General features: G+C 38.5%; 1 protein-coding gene and 1 long non-coding RNA gene across 5 annotated transcripts; one reads left to right on the top strand and one right to left on the bottom strand.

Annotated features, from left to right (window-relative positions):
* Positions 1-1,718: 1,718 nt before the first annotated feature.
* Positions 1,719-6,601, top strand: LOC141756551 (uncharacterized). Its single transcript, XR_012591497.1, has 4 exons — positions 1,719-1,786; positions 4,576-4,696; positions 5,531-5,669; positions 5,757-6,601. It is a non-coding gene; the product is annotated as an uncharacterized LOC141756551 (long non-coding RNA).
* On the bottom strand, positions 3,827-21,477 carry LOC141756549 (sorting nexin-14-like). Of its 4 annotated transcripts, none has more exons than XM_074616382.1 (30): positions 21,278-21,442; positions 20,228-20,380; positions 18,962-19,082; positions 18,688-18,761; positions 17,946-18,024; positions 17,667-17,710; positions 17,148-17,235; positions 16,512-16,596; positions 15,867-16,023; positions 15,607-15,682; positions 15,271-15,315; positions 14,974-15,054; positions 14,705-14,819; positions 14,340-14,495; positions 13,078-13,202; positions 12,639-12,697; positions 12,155-12,181; positions 9,954-10,083; positions 9,435-9,621; positions 9,047-9,130; positions 8,854-8,954; positions 8,573-8,684; positions 8,313-8,353; positions 7,748-7,867; positions 7,150-7,273; positions 6,224-6,388; positions 5,352-5,447; positions 5,156-5,247; positions 4,562-4,618; positions 3,827-3,989 (listed from the first exon to the last, which is right to left on the bottom strand). In XM_074616382.1, the coding sequence occupies exons 1-30, from the start codon at positions 21,304-21,306 to the stop codon at positions 3,972-3,974; spliced, it is 2,841 nt and encodes a 946-aa protein (XP_074472483.1). In that variant the 5' UTR covers positions 21,307-21,442; the 3' UTR covers positions 3,827-3,971. The 4 variants fall into 4 exon arrangements, with proteins under 4 accessions (XP_074472483.1, XP_074472485.1, XP_074472486.1 ...); XM_074616384.1 differs by having other exon boundaries at positions 20,228-20,377; XM_074616385.1 differs by lacking the exon at positions 12,155-12,181 and having other exon boundaries at positions 21,278-21,477.
* Between the last annotated feature and the right edge of the window lie 561 nt (positions 21,478-22,038).

The following is a 22,038-nucleotide window of genomic DNA, read 5'->3' as shown; positions in this document are numbered from 1 at the left end:
TCGTGACTTCACTTGGACTTTTTTGGGGCGTTTTGACTTGAAAATACTTGATAACTTCCCCTAAGCCCAAAGATTAAAAAAGTATATTATTTAAAAAGTGTGTGCATGAAGACGATCAGTGTCGGAGATGTTGGGTTTATTTCATGTATAAAATATGGACTTAGTCTCTCTGACATCACCCATAGGTTTCTGAAGAGCAAAATTGAAGCTCAAAGTAGGCGGCTCCCAGCGACGCAGTGACGGTAGCACTTTAAAGAACAAAATCATTTTTTTGTACCAGGCTGTAAACATGTTTATTTCTGCTCTAAAGTTTGGGTATTTTAACACGTGGGTCATTTGATGATTTTTGGCACTTCCACATTGGCTTCACTTCTCAGCACCGGAGGTTGCCGGTTGGTTTATTTACTTTATTGGGGGGTCTAGTAGGCTGACCTCAGGTAATATCTAGGCCTTTGTAGGGGATTGGATATCTCCTTCCTCTTATTAATTACTTAAGGGCAACAGGAATAATGGAGAGAATTTAATTATTAGTAGTATTATTGTTATTATTATTAATAATAATAATTATTTTTTTTATTATTTATTTATTTATTTATTATTATTATTATTATTATTTTATTTTTTTCCTGCCAATCTACTGCTCCACACTCCAGTCCAGCAGGTGGAGGTAATGCACCTATAAGCTGGTTTGCCAACTGCCAATAAACACCAAAGAAGAAGAAGAATATGTAGGCCTCACACCACACAGGTGCTGCTGGTTAGAAGGAGTAAGCAGTGTTTGACTGGGCTCTTGTGTATTTCATTTGACAGTGTGGACAGTTTATGTCTCAATTTAGAGTTTAAACTCTTTAGAAGCTACGGACCCGGATGGACATGATTGGTAAATAAACGCCATGTTGGGAACTTTGTTTGTTTGGAGCACATGTGTCTAACCAACACTCACCAACTAGCAGCTGACAGTTAAAGGACTTTAGTCACTAGTATTGTTAAAAATCTCAAGCCTGCAGTCAATCCTGTGAGACCAGGTAGAGGGAGCAGAGTCACCTTAATCAGCAGGGGAGGAGTCTATAGAAGGGGAGGAGTCTACAGAAGGGGAGGAGTCTAGAGAAGGGGAGGAGTCTATAGAAGGGGAGGAGGCTACAGAAGGGGAGGAGTCTACAGAAGGGGAGGAGGCTACAGAAGGGGAGGAGGCTACAGAAGGGGAGGGGTCTACAGAAGGGAAGGGGAGGGGTCTACAGAAGGGGAGGGGTCTAGAGAAGGGGAGGAGTCTATAGAAGGGGAGGGGTCTACAGAAGGGGAGGAGTCTATAGAAGGGGAGGGGTCTACAGAAGGGGAGGAGTCTAGAGAAGGGGAGGCTATATAAAGGCTGGGTGTGTTCTGTTCAGATCCCATTTTGATTGAGACCATGCTGCCACACCAGCAAATTGTTTGCACTAATCCGTTTGTTTGAGACCATGCTGCCAACCCAGTAAGTTGCCCACGATGATTTTGATAATTTGTTTTAGACAACATATGGTTTATAATTTGAGTTATTTTAACATATTCTCTATCTTAATTTAATGTGTGTATTCTGATAGATCCTGGTACTGTTTTAGAGCGGTGTAATATAGACCACTTACCTGTGAGCTAAAGTCAGATTGAGTAAGTAAGGCAACCTGTTAATTTTGAGAAGGAAGTGTTTGTATATTTTGTTAAATTATATTAATTTGTTTGTTATAATTAGAAACCGGATGGAGAATGTTAAAGTCTTTGAACCCTTAAGAAGCCGATGCATTAATAATATAAGGTGACTACGTACCTCTTATTTTGTATAACTAATTGTGGTAAGCATGGTAATATGGTAATATATTGATTTCATTTGTTTATTGTGCAGAAAAATCATCAACAGCCATATCTTCATCCCTTTATCCTCTCTGAATCAATGGTTAACTGGATCTTGGTGTTTAATGTGCATCCAAGCTAGAAGTTCAATGGTCCAGCATTAATACTCTCAATCAAGGCAACAATAATCTAATTTAGGCATAGATTATTAAGTCTTTTTTTCAATAATTAAATCAAAAACATTGTGGATCATCAGACACAACGTGTTTCTTCAGCGGGAATCAACGAGGATCGTTGTTTGATAACGTTACGGTGGATTCATCTGACTGGATGGATGGATTGTCTCCTCGCTCATGTGAAACTAGATACAGTATAAGATGTTTTTAAGTGTTCATAAGTTTGCTCCTGCTTTGGCTGTTCAGGGTGATTATGGGATGGCTTCCTGGTTCAATAATGTGAAATGATATGTCAGAATACAGGATCAATAAGAAGGTTTTTTCTTTGGAGTGAATCACATAATGCTCCATGAGCTACACAACTTCATGATGTTTTATTATGTGTAGTAATAATTTATCATGCAGCATTAACACAATTAGAAGAAAGTTACTGGCTAGATTGGAAGAAAAATGGCTGAAAGATATATTGTTAAAACCACAATTACGAAAAATGGAATAAAAAAAAGTAATGGTATAGTATGTCGAAATTTCTCTTGAAAAAAAGTCATAGTATATGTCGGAAAAATTTCATGAAAAAAAACATAGTATAATATGTCAAAACATTTCACAAAAAAAATTTCATATTATAGTATGTCAATAAATTTCATGAAAAAAAGTCGTAGAATAATGTCGAAAAATTTCATGAAAAAAAAGTAATAGTATAATTTGTCGAAAAATTTCACGAAAAAAAGTCCTAGTATAGTATGACGATAAATTTCATGAAAAAAAGTCATAGTATAGTATGTTGAAATGTCTTTTGAAAAAAAGTCATAGTATATGTTGGAAAAATTTCATGAAAAAATTCATAGTATAATATGTGAAAAAAATTCACAAAAAAGTAATATTATAGTATGTCGATAAATTTCACGAAAAAAAGTCAGTATAATTTGTCGAAGAATTTAACGAAAAAAGTCATGTTGAAAGATTTCATGAAAAAAAGTCAATATAGTACGTCGGAAAAATTTCATGAAAAAAGTCATAGTATAGTATGTCGATAAATTTCATGAAAAAAAGTCAGTATAGTACGTCGGAAAAATTTCATGAAAAAAGTCATAGTATGTCAAAATATTTCACAAAAAAAATTTCATATTATAGTATGTCGATAAATTTCATGAAAGAAGTCATAGTAAAGTATGTCAATAAATTTCATGAAGTCATATATGTCAAAATATTTCACCAAAAAAATTTCATATTATATGTCTGAAAAATGTAATGAAGAAAATGTCATAGTATAGTATGTCGATAAATTTAATTAAAAAAGTCAGTATAATATGTCAAAATATTTCACCAAAAAAATGTCATGAAAAAAAGTCGTAGAATAATATGTCGATAAATTTCATGAAAAAAATCATATATGTTGAAAAATGTAATAAAAGAAAATAATGGTATATGTCAAATAATTTCATGAAAAAAAACTCGTAGTATAGTATGTCGAAAATTATTTTTTTAAAAAATAGTATTGTATGTCTAAACATTTTGAAAAAAGTCAGTTTGTCAAAAATTAAAAAAAAAAAATATGGTATAGTATGTCGAAAGTTCTCTTCAAAATTAAATTTATCTTTTTTTAATCTGATTTCAAAACAGTTCATCTGAAGGAAGAACACATTGCCTGAGCCTGGAGTTCACCTGCGACGTCCTTAAATTCAAATAAAATAAAAAAATTTAATCTGCAAATGTTGACAGAATGAATCTTAAAAATATTAGGATGGTTTTCAGACATTTAAAAACGTCTTTCATTAACGTGTAAATATTGTCATTGGTAGTGCAAGAAAAGACGACGGAGCGTTAAGTGTAGTGACATCAATAAATATATCTTTTTATTTGTGCTTTTATATACATTGGAATGTGAAGATGATCCCAGAGGTTTTGGAAATAGTTCAGTATTGCACTTCTATAATCCACGATGTGGATACAGTGTTCGGTACATCATCTGCTTCACACAACGATCACTCCCTGCAGAGGAGGAAACATATGCAGTTAGAATAAACATTTCAGAGAGAAGTTTAACTGCCGTTTGTCTTATTAAAAAAGTCATAATGTGCATGTTGGTCGAAAATAGTCAAAAAAAGTTGTAAAAGAAATCGTGGTATAGTCTGTCGAAAAAAGTCGTAAAAAAATCATAGTACAATATGTCGAAAAAAAATTCAGTGTCGTAAAAGTCATAATATAGTTTGTCGTAAAAAAAAAAAAAGTCATAGTACAGTTTATCGAAAAAAGTCGTAAAAAAAAAAAAGTTACCATTTCGAAAAAAAACGAAGTCATAGTATATGTCGTAAGAAGTCGCAGTATAGTAGGTCAAAACATTTAAGTAAGCTCAAAGTTACCGACTGTAGCTTTAATCCTCTTGTTTCCCATTAAAAGCTTCTCAGAGGATATAAACAGCTTCCCTTGCTGTGAAGAATCTCTGTCAGATATTATCGTACTCTCCTGCCTCAGAATGAATGGTACACATTCCCAAACATATCACAGTGAGTTGTGTCTCTTCCTGTTTTATGTCTTTACGTTCTCCACTGTCATTTGTTTACCTTGCCGAGTTCAGGGAAGAGCTCCTGCACGGCGATGTCCAGCAGGACGTACGTCATCTGAGGAGACACAGCAGCAGAGACAAAGTCGTTAGAGAGGACGCCAGGAAGCAGTGATCCCATCTGCCTTTCACACTGGTGTTAGTATCGACTGAAAGTAGCATTGAATGTCTGGTCAGATCAACCTCCGGCTCTGAGAAGTGAAGCCAATGCAGAAGGTCCTTTAAACCTGCATTCTCTCTAACAGCCAGCAGGGGGAAACTAGAGACTGAGACCATAAACTCATGTTTACAATGTTTACTGAGGGAATAAATCAAGTGAGAAGTAGGCTCATTTTCTCAGAGACTTCTATACAACCAGAGGAGTCGCCCCCTGCTGGCTGGTAGAGAGAATGCAGGTTTAAGGCAACTTCAGCATTGGCTTCACTTCTCAGACCCGGAGGTTGCTCGGTTGGAACGAAATGGAGTTCCTTCAGTGCTACGTACAAAACGATTGTGTCTTGCAGTGATTGTACATTTAATGTGTATCTTTACCAACTAATATTTACTGCAGATCTGTTGCATTAATGTTGTCATGGTGTAGAGTCGTTCTGTTTACCTGCTTGTTGAGGACAGGCTGCTGGAAGCCGTCAAAGAGGAGCCGGATGCCTTCGTATTTAGCCTCCTGGCCGATGCACTTCACCACATAGTCTGAAAATCAAAAACACACTTTAAATGTATTGAACGACGTGAGACGATTCATCTGTGGTTGTGTTTGATCTAGTCTAACGTTTGAATGTAGAGCTATCTCTGACCTGGTAAATACTTCATCATCTCATCGAACGTCTGCTTGGCTCTGATCTGTTTGTCCTCGGTGGTTCGCTCCTCGCAGCTCTCACAGAACACGGCGTCTGAGGGAAGAAAATGACAACATGAAGCACAGAATTCAACTTTATGAAAAACACAGCATCTATTCTTCTTTCTGTTTCTAAAGGTCGGAGACAGAAGAAGGAGTTGATGACTGCAGATACTCAAACCAGCACACATGGATGCTGACTGTTACTAAAGCAGGAAGCTACATCCACACTAATACGTTTTGGTTTTAAAATGAAGACAGCTTCCCTCCTGCACATGTAGGCTGTAGTAGACAAAGTCAGCAATGCTTGTAACTCCTTATCCATGTTGAAATTAACCACTTCTTTTGTTTTCTTCTGGAAAAGGTTCACGTGACGAACCAGAGAAGGACACGTCAGGACTGATGAGATCCAATCAAGAAGCCAACGTGGGTGTCTGCGTCATCGTTTTCAAAATGTCTCCGTTTCTGTCCGTCCAGACTAAAACGCAACCCCGGAGTTTTAAAACGGGGTCAGCAGCACTTTCAAGCGTCTCCGTTTTAGAGGCTGGAAAACGGCGCAGTAGTGTGGACGGACGTGAGGCGTAAACGTAGCAAAACGAAAACTTATTAGTGTTGATGTAGCCTTAATAGGGATGTTAATAATTAACCATTTAACCAACAATAAGCATTTTAACCGATTAATATGCTGAGGTTTTTGTTTCCCCGGCACAAAATGGGAGTAAATAACCGCAAAAACAAAATAAAGAAAAACGTCAGTATCGGCCACGAATTCTGCAACCGTGCATCTCGACTGAATACTTTCCAGATTGTTCATTGTCTTCTGAAACGCACCTCTGAGCTGTGTGATGAGGGAGACCATGTGGTGCTCCTGGAGGACCTGCTCCAGTTTGGACTGCATGTACTGGTCCATGTAGGCTTCAAACGTGTTCTTGAGCAGGATCCTCCCGGCAGCCAGACAGTGGTGCAGCCAGTCCGCCGTGTGGAACACCATCCGACCTGTCAGTGAAAACACAGACACAGACACAGACGCAAGAGTCAAAACAGAGAGAGACCGGAGGGGACGAAACACGAGACAAGTTGTTTTTACAACAGATTCAATTCCTCGTGTACAAATTTGTTTATCAGCACGTTTGAAAGTATTATAGGCACACAATTAACAATCAAGTACGGAAGAGAAATCTGAACCAAAGAACGTATATTAGCCAAGAAGTGAAAGTCCATTGTTTTAGCGCTCAGCAGCAGAGCTACGTTTCCGCCATTTTGGACTGAAAGCGACTACCGGACGCCAGTAAAAACGTCCAACTACAAAGTGCTGAACAAAATAAAACTAAATAATTTCTATTCTATTGTCATATTCTACCAAAATCAATCAATCAATCAAACTTTATCTATAATAAAAGATAAATAAAATTATGAAACTACAGAAAATAAGCAGATTGTATTAAAATAATTAAAATGGAGCAAAAATAAACACAATGATAAATAAAATTATAAAACACTAGATAAAAGCCAGACTAAATAGATGGTTTTTAATGGCCTGTGTTGAACAATAATATATTATAAATATAAGTGTTTTCAGTCCAAAATGGCAGCAGTGGCTGTTGTAAAAAAAACACCGGAGTTTCGTCTCTTTGCTTCGATACTCTTTGTCTGAACGAGTCAAACTGGTGTTTGACCTTCTAAAGTTCTTTCTACCCGTAGAGTTAAATTATAAACGGTACTCTCCTCCACTCTGGAGACAATAGTTCATCACTTACCGACGTACATCATGTAGTCATACATGCCGTCTACAGAGATCATTTCCATGAAGTAGTTGTGCTTGTGTTTCCTCTCCGAACTCTCCGACAGGTTTGCGTTGTTCTTGAACAGGTCGTTGAAGAGCTGCAGGTGAAAAGTGAATTATCAGTAGAGTGTCACCAATTTGTAAATTGGCCGTGTCAGTTTTTCCTCGCCAAAATGTAGCGTAAGTTTGGAGCGTTATTTATCCTCCTTCCTGACAAGCTAGTATGACATGGTTGGTACCGATGGATTCATCAGGTTTCTAGTTTCATATGATACCAGTATCTTCACTATAGCTTTAAAACTGAGCCGCTACAACTACAACCTAAAAATCACAAGTTGCGTTAATGCGAAATTAATGGCATTAAAACAAATTTGCGTTAACTTTGACAGCCCTGAACTCTACACATTTCCACTAGAATTTAAAAAGTTCTGTGGTAATAGACTGACAGGTTGAATTGATGTTTTAATGCCATCGATATATTTGCTTCCTCTGAGTCGATGTGGAGGTAGAAGGAAGTTACAACATCGTGCTCCAGTGTGAGCAGGAGAGAGATGTTTAGTTTGTGTTTTTACCTTCTTGTTGTTCTCGGCGGTGGGGCTGAGGATGGTCAGCTCCGGTCGGCTGGGTTTGGGTTTGGGCGACTCGCAGGAGTTGAAGAAGGACTGGATGAAAGGGTCCAGGTTCTGTCCTTTCTGGAAAACAGAAAAACACATCATCAGTGACATGTTGAAGTAGTCACGTTAAGGGATAACGTACAGCGATTATTACAATCATTTGACTCAAAAACGGTCCTCCAGAGTCCGACATCAGAACTGATGATCGACCAATCAGAACAAAGCCGTGTAATAAAAGGTGATAAAGTATGTCTATGAATATTTTATGAGTTTACAGTTAATTATTTCTCCACAGTGTTGAGGAGTTGCATCTTTGGTTTATGACATTTTGCCAGTAACTCATGTTGACTTCTTGCTTCTTCATTAAATGTTTTGTTTGTACGCCTCCTGGTGTTTCAGGCAGCATGTTAGCTTAGCATAAAAACTGCAAGCTGAAGAATCTACTGCAGGGAAGGAGGCGTTGCACATGGGAATAAGGAATAGCGACATTATGAATCATCATTTGAGCTCCGGAGGGACTCACCTCTTTGATCAGCTTCCCCGGGACGGACTTGAACATTTTTCCTGTAAAAAAAAAAACAAAGACTGAAGAGTTGCTTGGAATTGTAAATTTGGACAAACAGATATTACAACATGATTAATTCATATTATCATGAGTTCCCTGAAGGTTGATAAACGATATAATATTGAATTATCACCAACAGGACACTGGAGTAAGATTCATACTTTTTTATTTTGACCTGGATGAGATAATAAAAATAGAAATCCATAATGTGTAGGTACCCAGGTTGACATCAGGCAGCATCCGGTCCAGGAACTGAGACTCCATGCTGTGAGGAGACAGGAAGTCGGCCAACAGCTGACTGTTGCTGAGCTCTGAATGCTGCAGGAGTCTCTGCAAACACAAACACAGACACACCAGGTAGCTTAGTAGATTTACACTTTTATGCATTTTATTGCATCTTTGTTATTGTGTAACGCGTCTTGTGACCACGCAACTCAATCAGCAGTGAAATATAAATATTGGATCAGAAGCCAATAAAACGGCACCGTTTGTTTCATACCTGTAAATATTCCTCAAACTCTTCCCTCTTGGATTGGAGAAACTCACAGTTCTTCGGTCCTATAATTCTTTTGGATGGAAGCTGAGCATCTGCAAATGTACCTGGGAAAAGAATGGTGAATGAATGAATGTAGATTATAGAGAAATATATATACAGTATATATAATATATAGGTATAAGGAAACAAGTGTTACCGTGGAACTCGGTGAGTTTGGATTCGAGTACGTAGAACTCCAGATATCTTCTGTAGACCGACCACTTCTCAGTTTCATGACCAACTGCAGGAAGAGAACAACAAATTACAACATTATATATATAAGTAGAGAATCGTTGATGATAAAACTGATAGTTTAAATGTGAAAAGTCTCCGTTCTATATCAAAAATGTTATTTTATTTAGGGCTGTCAACGTTAATAATTGCACGTTATTAGTGTTATAAGCAGAATATTTAGTTATATAAAAACATGTTGTGAATTTTGGAAGTGATCACAGACTGTATGTCTTGACTTCTGGACTGGGTCATGGTCTGATGTCCAACACTATGAACCAGAGGGTTTGTGTTTTACCGCCCCGTTCACTCACCTTCCTTCCGGTCCTTGCGGTCCACGTCGATGCAGAAGACGGGGATCTTCTCCCTCTTGACCTCGTCGTCGTAGATGTCGATGTAGGGGATGGTGATGCTCCAGGCCAACAGGTTCCTCAGGGAGCCCGGCGTGCTGGCCGGCTCGGCGGGGGAGTCGTCCTCCATCACGACGGTCGCCTCCTCCACCTGCAGGGAGACAAATGGTAATGTCAAAATTTAACATAAATCACAACAACGAATTTGTAAATGAAATGTGTATAATGTGTTTAACAAGTTTTATTCATTAAAGAAAGTTGATTAAATAAAAAAAGTAACTCATTTATTTATTCAAATTGAGGATTTTGTTCGAGGATTTTGTTTGTAATTTTATTTTAGGGTGACGACGTCGGGGGGCTCAAGCAGGGGATCTTCAAGGAGAAAAGGTTGGGGACTACAAGTCTACAAGTATAACTCGGGTTTAAAATGTAAAAGGAGATGAATTGATTCAATGTTTAGACGCGTGAAAAAGAAACACTCACCAGATCTTCGTCGAAGTCGTTCATGGCGCTGGGCAGCATGGATCCCTCCATCGTCGTGCTCTTGAACACGCCTTTGATTTTGCTGCCGAATCTGCTGATCCCGAACGTCTCCCCGCGCTTTGACATGTTTCTACGGTGAACAGAGAAATACGAAGATACGGGAAAGAGCATCTAACCAGCAGTAATACTACACAACCCCACAATTCCCTCCTCCTCTCCTCGTGCTTCTCTTCGTCGTGATCGTGCTCAAATGTCAGAAAAACAGTAGAAACATATTTATCTATCAAGTTTGTCGAATGACTTGTTGGCAGAGCGTTTCACTTTGTGCTTTGACAGCTGACATGCAGTAGACATGCAGAACAACTACAAGACGTTTTCATCCACCAGCGACGGCAGCATGTAGTCACTGAATACTCTTATTTCTAATGTTTAACCAGGATGTTTCAGTTTGGAAATGGAAAGATTCACCTTCTAACAACGATGAAGCGTCGGGCAAAGTGCCCAACTGATCTGAGAAAGATCAAACAGGTTATAACTTTCCTGTTCCCAAACTCACCAAAAGAGCTTCTGCTATTTAAAAAAGGGCAGTAAGTCAGACTTTTACTGCAGCTGAGAGGGAGGTGGGTCAACGCCAACGATTCAAAGACTATTTAACTAACTAAAACTTGAATGCAGATTCCTGCCAATTTAAAAACAAATCTTGCAAATTTTAGACTGCATTTTATAAAAGTAAAGCTCTTGATTGGTTGCAAGACAAAATCAAACTGATGCGTTTGAGAAGTTTCACTTATTTTGCTAAATAAAAGAAATGATTTTGTAGGAAAACATTTCTATTGCCTTTTATGTGAGGAATCAAAAAAGATACACTGAAACTCAGGAATTGTATTTTTCATAATCGAAATCAAATGGTCACTTGCATTTGCAAAGCCTCTATTGTAATATCACACTGTCCTCGACTCCAACCGTCAACTACTGAGAGAGTAGTGAAGGACAGAGGGCGGTGATGCAACATGATGCAGGTCTGAATTGAAAAGACGCTGCCAGACAGAAACACTTTCATTGCTTTAAATTCAACCAGTCATCAACAGACAGCCGTGTCTTCTTCAGCAGCTCTATCGTCTCAAACCTGAAGTTAAAACCAAAGAGCAAGTATCAGCATAACATGTAAACAAACACAAAAGCCCAGCAGTGGCTCCTGATGTTAGAGGGATAGTCTGGACGTTTCTCAGTGAGGTTGGACGTATCTCGCCATCAAATGTGACTTTAGTGTAAACAAACATGGCGGACAACGGGCAGGAAGAATTAGTGATGAAAATTGAGGAAGGATGGATGGATGAAGTGGAGACACGTTGTTTTTAAAAAGTCCTAAAAATAGAAAAAAAAAAAAAAAAAAAGTAACGTAATTTTTTGAAATATAGTCAAAAAAAATTCTGAAAAAAGATTAAAAAAAGAAATGTCCGAAAAAATAGTAAAAAAATAAAAATAAAAAAATGTCCAAGAAAAAGTAAAAAATCTGAGAAAAAGTAAAAAAAAAAAAAAAAAATGAGAAAAAGTAAAAACGTGTCAGAAAAAGTAAAGAAAAGTCCTAAAAACAGTAAAAAATAAATAAATAAATAAAACGTTGGAGAAAAAGTTAAAAAAAAAAAAAGTCAGAAAAAAGTTGAAAAAAAATAAAAAAAGACAGAGAAAAAAAAAAAAATGCCCAGAAAAGTAAAAAAAATAAAAAAATGTCGGAGAAAAAAGTAAAAACGTGCCAGAAAAAAGTTAAAAAAAAAAAGGTTCTAAAAACAGTAAAAAAAAATAAAATAAATAAAAAGTAAAAAATAATGTCCGAAAAAAAGTAAAATAAAAGTTGAAAAAAAAAAAAAAAAAATCAGAAAATGTCGGAAAAATGGTTTAAGACATGTCAGAGAAAAAGTAGAAAAAATGCCCAAAAAAGTAAAAAAAATAAATAAATGCCGGAGCCCTGGTAGCGGTAAAAATATTATAAATATAAAGCGTACATCTACTGTAGGTAATACTATGGAGAAGTACCTCACATAACCACACTGAGAAACATCAGAACTATCCCCTTTGTTAGATTCTCAGAGCAGCCTACAGTGAGCTATCCTGCATCTGCATGCATCAGACTGTGTTTGCATCCAGCATCTTTCAGGCAGCAGACTGTGTGAGGCCGGGCAACATGCCGAACACCTACTTACCTGTTTTCTTCCAAACTGAAGCTATTTCTGGAATAAGATGCACAAGCAGCTAATGTTGACAAAACACCTCGAAGGGATGTGAGCAAAACTTAAAGCTGTTCTTGCTACTAGACGCTGGTACAGTGTAAAAACACTTATCATAGTATCGTCCTCAAAAACATCTTTTGGTGGACTGCATACTTCATTTTACAATCTTACATTCTTAAGCTCATTTTAAAGCTATTATGAATTCAACAAAAATCGAATAATTACTGTGTAAATAAGCCAGTTTACCTTACTGTTCCAATACTCACGGCATTGATCGTATCATGTACATCACAAGATTAGTATCTTATTATGAATTAACTTGGTGAAATTCTATTCTTTTCATGGGAGGTGTTTTCATCACATTGTTAACCCTCTTTCTGTTTGCTATTTCTGCCACATGAAAGATAAATTATAATAAAACTAAAAGTCTAAATTATACAACAATCCAGACACAAACCTGTTGATTCTTGAGTTCCTTGTCGGAGACTCTGCTCCCCTCAGCAGGTGTCTGAAGTACTAAACAACAGGAGAGGAGACACAGTCAGTGAACAAGAAAACAAAATAAAAACAACAACTAATCTGACATGAAGTCTGGAGAAGTCTAAATGTTTGGTAGTATTCGTTCTGGCTCGCTGAGGTTTGTTTTGGTTGACTGATACGGAACGGATATGACGTCTCGTTACTCAGACTACAGCAATAAAAGCGGTAACTTCCTTCTACCTTCACATAGACTCAGATGAAGCAAATACATGGAGTACTGTTCAGTACTTGAGTAAATGTACTTACTTACTTACTTTGCAACATACTGAGAGTCTTGATTTTGAACACATGATCATACAGAACCTGGAGATGTGTTTTGTTTTATATTGTGGGTGACAGAGCTTCTGAGGTCTTACTTCATCGCTGTGACAGAACATCGGGGTGAAGACTCTCTCCAGCAGAGACAGGACGTGTTCGTAGGCCTCGAACAGGCAGCGCATCGTCTGCAGCTTCACCACGCCGACGTACGGACCTTTAGCAACTGAGAGGGAGACGGCGTGTGGTTAAACTGAGAGTTTACACTGGAGACAAACAGGAAACACTTAAACACGTTTTGTACACATATAGAAGTGCATTCTAAATAGTTTAAAGAGTAGCTCAACAACAGGCTGAAGACGGGTGTTTCACTGCCCTCTGAGGTTGAACGTTTCACCTCTGAATACGTCTAGCATCACCCAACAGTGATGTCACGGGGTACTGCAGTACACATGAACATCACTGCAGCAAACAGAGAAGTTAAACCAGTGGAGGTCAGAAAAGAACAAGAGTTCCAGCTGCAGTTAAGTTGCTCTTTCTGTAAGTCCAATAAATAGTTCATCTATGGCAGGGGTCAGCAACCTTTACTAAAGAAATCTGTCTGGAGCTGCAAAACATGTGATCATTGTGATGAAGGTAACACAGTTTATAGTCTAAGTATATAGTATATAAGTCCAATGCAGTGAGGGACAAAGAGACAATGTACTACGAGTATTAGGGCCACACTGAGGGAAAAACATCTGAGATTTACACAATAAAGTCAGAATATTATAAGAAAAAAAGTCAAAACCTTATGAGAAAAGAAGTCGTAATATTACGAGAATAATGTCGTAACTTAACGAGAAAAAAAAGTCGTAATATTACGAGAAAAAAGTCGCAACTTAACGAGAAAAAAAGTCATAACTTTATGAGAAAAAAAGAAAAAACACATACAATTACTACTTTATAATATTCTGACTTAATTCTCGAAATCTCAGATTTATTTTTTTCCTCAATGTGGCCCTAATACTCCGTCGTACCGTCGTACCATAGACCTACAACTATGATACATAAAAATGAAAATGTAAAGAAAGAACAGTTATCCATTTCCATGTTTAAACCTCCACAGGGAGCCTCTGGAGAGGAGCTGAAGAGCTGCAGGTTGCTGACCCCTGATCTGTGGACTAAAATGTCATTTTTTATCTTAAAGTTGAGTGTTTGAGAGCAACATCAGCATCATCAAATTACGAGAGTTCAATAATGAGCATGAATTTCTCTCATTAACAAGAGCTCCAAAGTGTATTGTGTCACAGTGTACGAGTTTACACCGGTTTGATTTTACCAAAGTAAACGTAGTCACTCAAGGTAAGTTATAGCCTCTTACTGTTCCTGATCTCCTCCACGATGAACGGGTCGAAGCTGATCTTGTCGATGCTTTCGTCCAGGCAGTAGGTCTCGTAGATGTGCAGCACCTCGCCGTGAAGACGCTGCAGCTCAGAGTCCTTCAGATCCGGACTCAGGATCTTATCGTTGAACTCCTCTGGAGGAAAACAACGAGAGGTTTTATACAGTCGGATGGACATATTCATGTTACAGGGCTGAATAGTTGCTACTAAACAAAGCTGTCAACATTTCTGGATGGATACTGAGTCGAGTGCGACACCTAGTGGTATAATTCGGTATACCGGTCCGGTCCGTATTAGAGGGTTAAGTGTGCAGCAAGGTTTACGTCTGATGGTTTGTTCTTACCCACAGCGAGGCAGAACTGAAGCACGTGCACGGCTCCTTCCTGCTTCAGGAAGTTCATGAAACGAAAGAGGAGATCCTGCTGCTCCCTGATCTCCTTCAGGTCCAACTTCAGCACCTACACCACCAGAGGGAGACGTTTCGTTATCCTCATTACAGGATAGGTTTCAAAAGGTAAGGTAAGATGTCTTTCCCTTTTTCATTTGACATAACAGAAATCTGTCGTGTCCTGTAGTGAATCAGGTCTCTCTTTCTCTCAGTGAGGTACTCACGGACGCCTTTTTGCCGCTGACGTCTGCGTACTTCTGTAAAAATGGAACCGGGACAGACGGAGGATCCGTGGCTTCTTCTGGCTGGAGACACAAAAAACATGATTTTATCTAAATGAATCGATATCAATCCATTCAGAAGTGTAAGCTGTGGAGCAGCACATCTTTGTTGCTAAAAGAGTTTTCCTCATTAAATGAGTATGGTTTATTTTCCCTACTGGATAAACAGTATCTGAACTTTTCACTGATTCAGGTGTAAGGTCATGAAGTCAGTATTCCTGAAATGTTCTTTTCACTTACTGGAGTTTCATCAAGAAATATCAGCACCATGAGGTTCACAGTATCCTGAAAAACAAAGAGGAACACCACGTTGTCTTAATGTCCTGATTAAGTTGAATTTTAATGTAAAACCTTCAAAATACAGACTAGAAAATTAATTTTTGCCATAATTAAATTGGTTATGTTTTATTATTTTCATGCTGTGTTGCTGCATCACTACATCCTGAAGGACCTTAGGATCAAAAACGTGAAACAAAACAAAGAAACATGAAGGATATTCAACCATAAGTTCAAAACGTCCTCATTGCTGCTGATTCATGACACCGCCAGAACAAACATCAATCCTGCTCTACTTACAGGGTCGGCCATGAAGTCCATGGTCGGTAACATGACGGATCCGGCCATCACCTCCCGCAGCAGCAGAGCCAAAGACCTGAACAACGACAACACACAGTTACAACTGTTAATACATTATCATTTGGTTTGATCATTAACAGCCACTCAGACCTTTAGATACGAACAGTGAGCTTGAGATTGTAGTTAATACTTAAAGTCATTCTACATTAGAAGCTAACTAAATCCAGTCCTGGATGTCATCCAGGTTAATCTCTTCCTACCTGCAGTCTGTTGCTTTGGGCGGCATGACGAAGGGAAACAGCATCTCAGTCAGCTTCCTCAGGTAGAGCAGCTCGTCTCTGCGGCTGCGCAGAGCGATGTGAAGGTCGGCGTCGTATTCATCCAGAGCCGCCTGCTGTAAACCCTCCACGTTCTTCACTGCACACACACACACACACACACACACACTAACATCAGTGACACAGTGGATGCTACTGTAGGCTTTAAGAGCAGATCAAAACCAAGATTTATACCAGCATTTTCACTTTATCTATGCTGCTGAGAGTAAATAAACCAAAACACAATAAACAGTACGACCAGGACACAAACACGAGCTTACAACACAGTCTTCCTGATCAGATTTGTTGCATTAATTCACAGGCTAATCCTTAATATAAAGCACAATTATAAACATCACCAACAGTGTTTGTGGTGATATTTTTTTTTTGGAAACGCCAGCTTTAACGTCACAGTTCTAGTTCTAGTTTTGTGAGGTGACACTTTCACCATCTCTAGATTATATTTAGCTTGAAGTTAAATGTAAAACAAAACATAAATTAATATAAATAAATGAAAGAATGAGTGATATGTTAATACAGAATTTCAAATGCAAAGTCAAGCAAAGTGCAGTTCAGATCGGTACGGACCTTTTTCTTGAGCTTTTGCAATAATTTCAATGTGCTTCATCACAGCTTTCATCACTTTGTCTGCAAACACAGCGGGAATGTCAACCTGCCAAACAGAAGGGCAACATTAGTGAGAGACAGGAAACATCTTGGGGATTAAAAGACACAATAATAAAGCATATGTTTTTATGTCCATCTGAGATCCAGTGTGATTATGCATAAATCTCCTTATTGCATTGGAATGTCTACTGAATGCTTGAGCTATCGGCTTCTTCTTCATCTGTAGCGGCTTTACTGACGCAAATTATATCAACTTCAACCTGGTCCTTCTCCCATGAATGATGTTGGACTAAGGGGACCTCTAAGACTTTAAGGACATTCTGGGACTCCAAGGAACCACAGACTTGTATACCGCTTTGTAACCCAGCTTCTTTTTTCTTCTCCTATAAATGCATATAATATCATATGCTGTTGAGTATTTCACCTCACACAGGATGACCCTGTCCGTCTTTTGTTTTCTGGATTGTTTGTTTTGTGTTTGTTATAAAACAACAAAAAATTAAGTGTTAAAAAAAAGGAGGGGGCAACTTTGAATGTTGTGTTTACAACCGACAAATCCTAATGATTGTGCCTTTAAATAAAAAATATATGACAAACCTTGTGAGCCCGGCGGAGGAGCACCGAGGAGAAGAAGCGAAAGGTCATCCTCACTTCGTCCACGCACGCCTCGTCATCTGTGATGTCCCTGAAAACCAGAGGAGGGACTTTATAACAACTTCTACATGTGTGTCTGTAAAAACTGAAAAGCCCAGAAACACCAAGCTGACATCGAAGAACTAGCGGCAATGAAGGCCGACTGTTGCGTCGCCTCACGTCTCCTTTGTATTGGCCAAAAAGCCGACGGACAGTTAGCACGTACATTCTGTGCCTACGTGAGAGAAAATAACTCTCCACACCAGCAGGCGGCGGTAGTCTGCGTTCATCAAACGCAGACTACTACTAAAAAGGGAAACAGGTAGACCGAGGACGGCAGATATAAAAGCCTGAATCAGCCGAAAAACCTCCGACACTAGACCGACAGACGCTCACCGACGGCCCCAAACTGTCTGACGGCCGACCGTCGGCTTGGTGTGTCGGGACCTTAAGATAATAAAACACTTTGGGTTTTCTTCTTACCTGTACCAGGGGTACACAAAGTTCTCCAGAACTAACTCGAACACCTGCAGGTCGGAGACAGCAAAAGTTAGAAGAGGTCAGAAACAACTTGAACTGATGACATTTTACATACAATAACAGACACATATGACCAACATTTATAGTGTAATTTTGTAAGTAAATGTCAGAAGATGATTCATTAAAATGGTAGGAAGTATGTTTCACAATTATATTGTCTGTATAATATCCACATTTAATTTGAGTATAAAACCGTTGACATGTATCCATCCACTGAGGTACCTCTGCTATTGAAGCGTCCACTTTTGAATGAACCTTCAGGTTCAACCACGGCTGGTAGTTTTCAAGGAGCAGCGTCGGCCTGCAAAGAATAAAAACATTGGAGCATTTTATCAGTGTGTGCTTCTTCAACACATCTCTGCTCACCAAGAAAAATACAGAAAGCATGAATACAATCACTCCAGCTAGGATCCTAATACTAGGTTTGCTAAGGTTTTTTTGTTTGTTTGTTTTTCTTGTCTTTGAGGGCTGCATCTGGAGAGATTACACATATCATCAGTTTTACCTCCACTGGCTTCTGTACATTTCAGGATTGATTTTAAGTAGAGTAATTAAATATTTTAATCGATTGACAGCCCTAATAATAAATAATCATATCTTATAAGAAGGTTATATGTTATGTATGAAAAATCTTTATCAGCCAAGTCACTATAGTTTTCAGGAGTTGACCGGCCATGAGCTTGTTGCATCTCCCTCATTTCCCGTCATCTCTGCACTAACGTTATCTACTAAAATGACCCCAAAAATGAATGTAAAGGTGTAAAACGCCCTCTGAAATCTAACGTAGAAATATAAAGTAGCATACTCAAGTAGTGTAAAATCACCTCAAAATAAGCACAGTACATGAATAAATGTATTTAGTTGTGTTCCACCTCTGTAAAGCAACATAGAGCAGATCTATATGTCGTCTGTTCACCAGGTATCATTGTAAGTGTTAATCTGCTCAGAGATGATGTGAACGTACCGGTGACGGTTGCACTTGACCTTCCCACACACGGCACAGCTGTGGCCCAGAGGAAACAACTCCTGATCCTGTCGCTGTTGGAGGGAAAAAATATCCTTTATCTGTTATTTTATCCCACACTATACGTTTATATATATATATATATATATGTATATATATATATATATATAAACGTGGAAAACAACTCTGTGTACATAAACACCACACTGCTCCACATATATTCATATCTAAATATAAATCAATGGTGCTTCTTAGCTGACTGTGTCAGACCTACTTTGTGCCTCGGCTTCACGGTGAAGAAGATATTTGGGAGAAGGGACTCCGGTCCGAGGGAGCAGTAGAACGTGGTGACGCCAGCCAGGAACGACCAGAAGATCATCAGGATGTGGAGATAGCTGGAGGGAGATTATTGGACGGCATTAAAACAAACCAAAAACACTCACTCACACTGCTCAGATACAATACAAAGGAGCAGTTATCAGTGTTTAATCATGGGCTCATCCCTCTGTTTGTTTGATTTTAGATAAAGTGAAAGCTTTTAATGTTCCATCCATTGAGCCATAATACATCTCTTTTTTTCCCTTTTTTTTTTTAAACGATTAATAATTTCTGTCATATTTCCAGTCAAAACAGTGAGAAAAAAATACTACACATTCTCACATTTTCATCAGCTCTAGCTTTCAAAAGTCAAACCACTGAGGACAGAAATCTGGCTTTTATCCAACGGCTGTGAAGAAAGCAGGGAAGGCTGTCTTCATGTTTGCTGTCAAACTGAGCACATGTGGGTCAAGTTCAGGTTAACATTTCACCGTCTTTGCTACGCTACGCCCAACGGGGCAAAGTCACGGGGCAACGTCACGGGGCAACGTCACGGGGCAACGTCACCGCAAAGTCACAAGCTCTACAGATTTAGGTGGAATATGATGGAAACTACCACAAAGAAAAGGAAGAGCAGCTACAACAGAGACTGTGAAACTACTTAGAAGTATTTATGAGCCGGTGGAAGGAGATTCTCTGAGATTTTTTTGGTGAGATTTGATAGTTATTTTTCAATTTCACACAACGACATGAAGCGACACAGTTCATGCGAGTCTCACAAGAAAACACAAAAAGAGATGTACCTATCTATGGATGCATTTGGGAAAAGCATACAGATGTTACAAGATAAGGGACAGAATAGAAATGTTTATTATTTAAGTTAGAGACTACCTCTCAGCCTTGGTAACATGTCCCACATTGTCCCACACAAACTTTGTCCCACATTTGGTTTGTTGGGATCTGGTCACCCCTAGTAGGGTACCTTGAAAAGTGTGAAAAGGTTTGGGAACCACTGCTTTAGGGCAAAGATAATGGGAATAATGATTTGCTCCTATAAACTAACTACAAAATCGATTGTAAACAAACAGAGATATATAGCAGCTCTTCCCTGATAACAGCAGGAGGACAGACATCACATGACTCTCCCAGTATCAGAGACAACCTGACACTCTCTCCACACCCCCCTAATAAAACACACACTTTATTCTCCTGATGTTTTTACCTGTTGAGCAGCAGAGTAAGCGCCACCATAGAGATGAACAGGAAGCAGAAGACTGGATACTGACGACCAGCTTCTCTCAGGACGTCGATCTTCAGCCCTCGTTTCACATTCTCCACATACGTTAAGAGATCTGCCATCCTGTCAGAGGACCTGCTGACAGCATCAATACACATTTATTATAACACTATTAACTAGAATATCAGCATTGACAGCATTAAAGGTCCCATATTATACAAAATGTACATCTTTGTCTTTTATATTATAAAGCAGGTTTTAAGTGATTATATAAATACTGTGAAAGTATCGAAACACTCAATCCACAGGGAAATACACACAGCCCGTATTCAGAAACTCTGCATTTGAAACAAGCTGTTAGGATTTCTGCTCATTTGTGATGTCACAAATATACAATATTTAGACCCTTGACACAATTTTAAACATTCTAAATGTGTCCCAGTTTATTTCCTGTTGCAGTGTATGTGAATGACACCAGCTGACAGGAAGTAAACATGGACCCAAGCTGTTGCCTAACAACGCAATTCTGTTGCAATTCCGTCAAAATGCGCTAAAACGGAGCGTTTCAGACAGAGGGTAAATATATTATATATTCAGGGAGACAGTATGAGGGAAATACAGTTTTTAACATTACAGCATGTAAACATGTTCTAGTAGAAACACAAAGTACAATATGAACCTGAAAGTTAGCTGATATGGGACCTTTAAAACACATTTATAATAACACTATTAACACAGACAGACGTTCATAATGGAGCTTTATCTGTTTTAATGAGTTATACAGAGTCAAAGTGAAGTTACACACGTTTAACATGTGAGTGTGAACTATGTCAACGACAGATAGCAGGAGTTAGCTCAGTTAGCTCAGTTAGCTCAGATAGCTCAGATAGCTAACTGAGCTAACTGAGCTAACTGAGCTAACTGAGCTAACTGAGCTAACTGAGCTAACTGAGCTAACTGAGCTAACTGAGCTAACTGAGCTAACTGAGCTAACTGAGCTAACTGAGCTATCAGTTTATAGTTTTAGAGACTTACAGTGGTGAACTATCGGAGTTCTTCTTCATATAAAACAAGACATGTTATCCTCCAGCTTCAGTCTTCAGCTGATGAACAGACTCGAGCCGGATCAATGTTCCTAAAGTGTTTTACTTCATGTCTTCCTGAATAGTTTAAAGACTCAGAGAGAGAGAGAGAGACAGACAGAGGGAGAGAGAGAGAGGGAGAGGGAGAGAGAGAGAGAGAGAGAGAGAGAGAGAGAGAGAGAGAGAGAGAGAGAGAGAGAGAGAGAGAGAGAGAGAGAGAGAGACAGACAGAGGGAGAGAGAGAGTCTCTTCCTCCTCCAGAGGGAATGAGCTCTAATCCGACCGCGGGTTGCCAGATCCGTTACAGACTCACGGGTTGCCAGATCCGTTACAGACTCACGTAAATCCATCGCGATTTGTTATTCTCTTCATCTTCCTTGGTGTTTATTGGCGGTTGGTAAACCAGTTTAGAGATGAATTACCGCCGCCTACTGGACATATGGAGGACGGAACATGCCATAATAATAAATAAATAAATAAATGAAATAAAATAAATGACTAAATAAATAAACTATTCAATTTATTCATGATTCCCTAATTTATTTATCCCTAATTTTAATCTATTTAATTTTCATTTTTATTTATTTATTCATTCATTCATTTATTTATGTTTATTACATTTTAAATGTATTTATTTAGTTTTGTATTTATTTTTTTTAATTCCCTTATTTATTTACTCTATTTAATTTTTCCTTTTACTTATTTATTTATATA

Source organism: Sebastes fasciatus, chromosome 18 (assembly GCF_043250625.1).
Source record: "Sebastes fasciatus isolate fSebFas1 chromosome 18, fSebFas1.pri, whole genome shotgun sequence".
Taxonomy (NCBI): domain Eukaryota; kingdom Metazoa; phylum Chordata; class Actinopteri; order Perciformes; family Sebastidae; genus Sebastes; species Sebastes fasciatus.
This window is presented reverse-complemented; position numbering and strand designations above follow the sequence as displayed.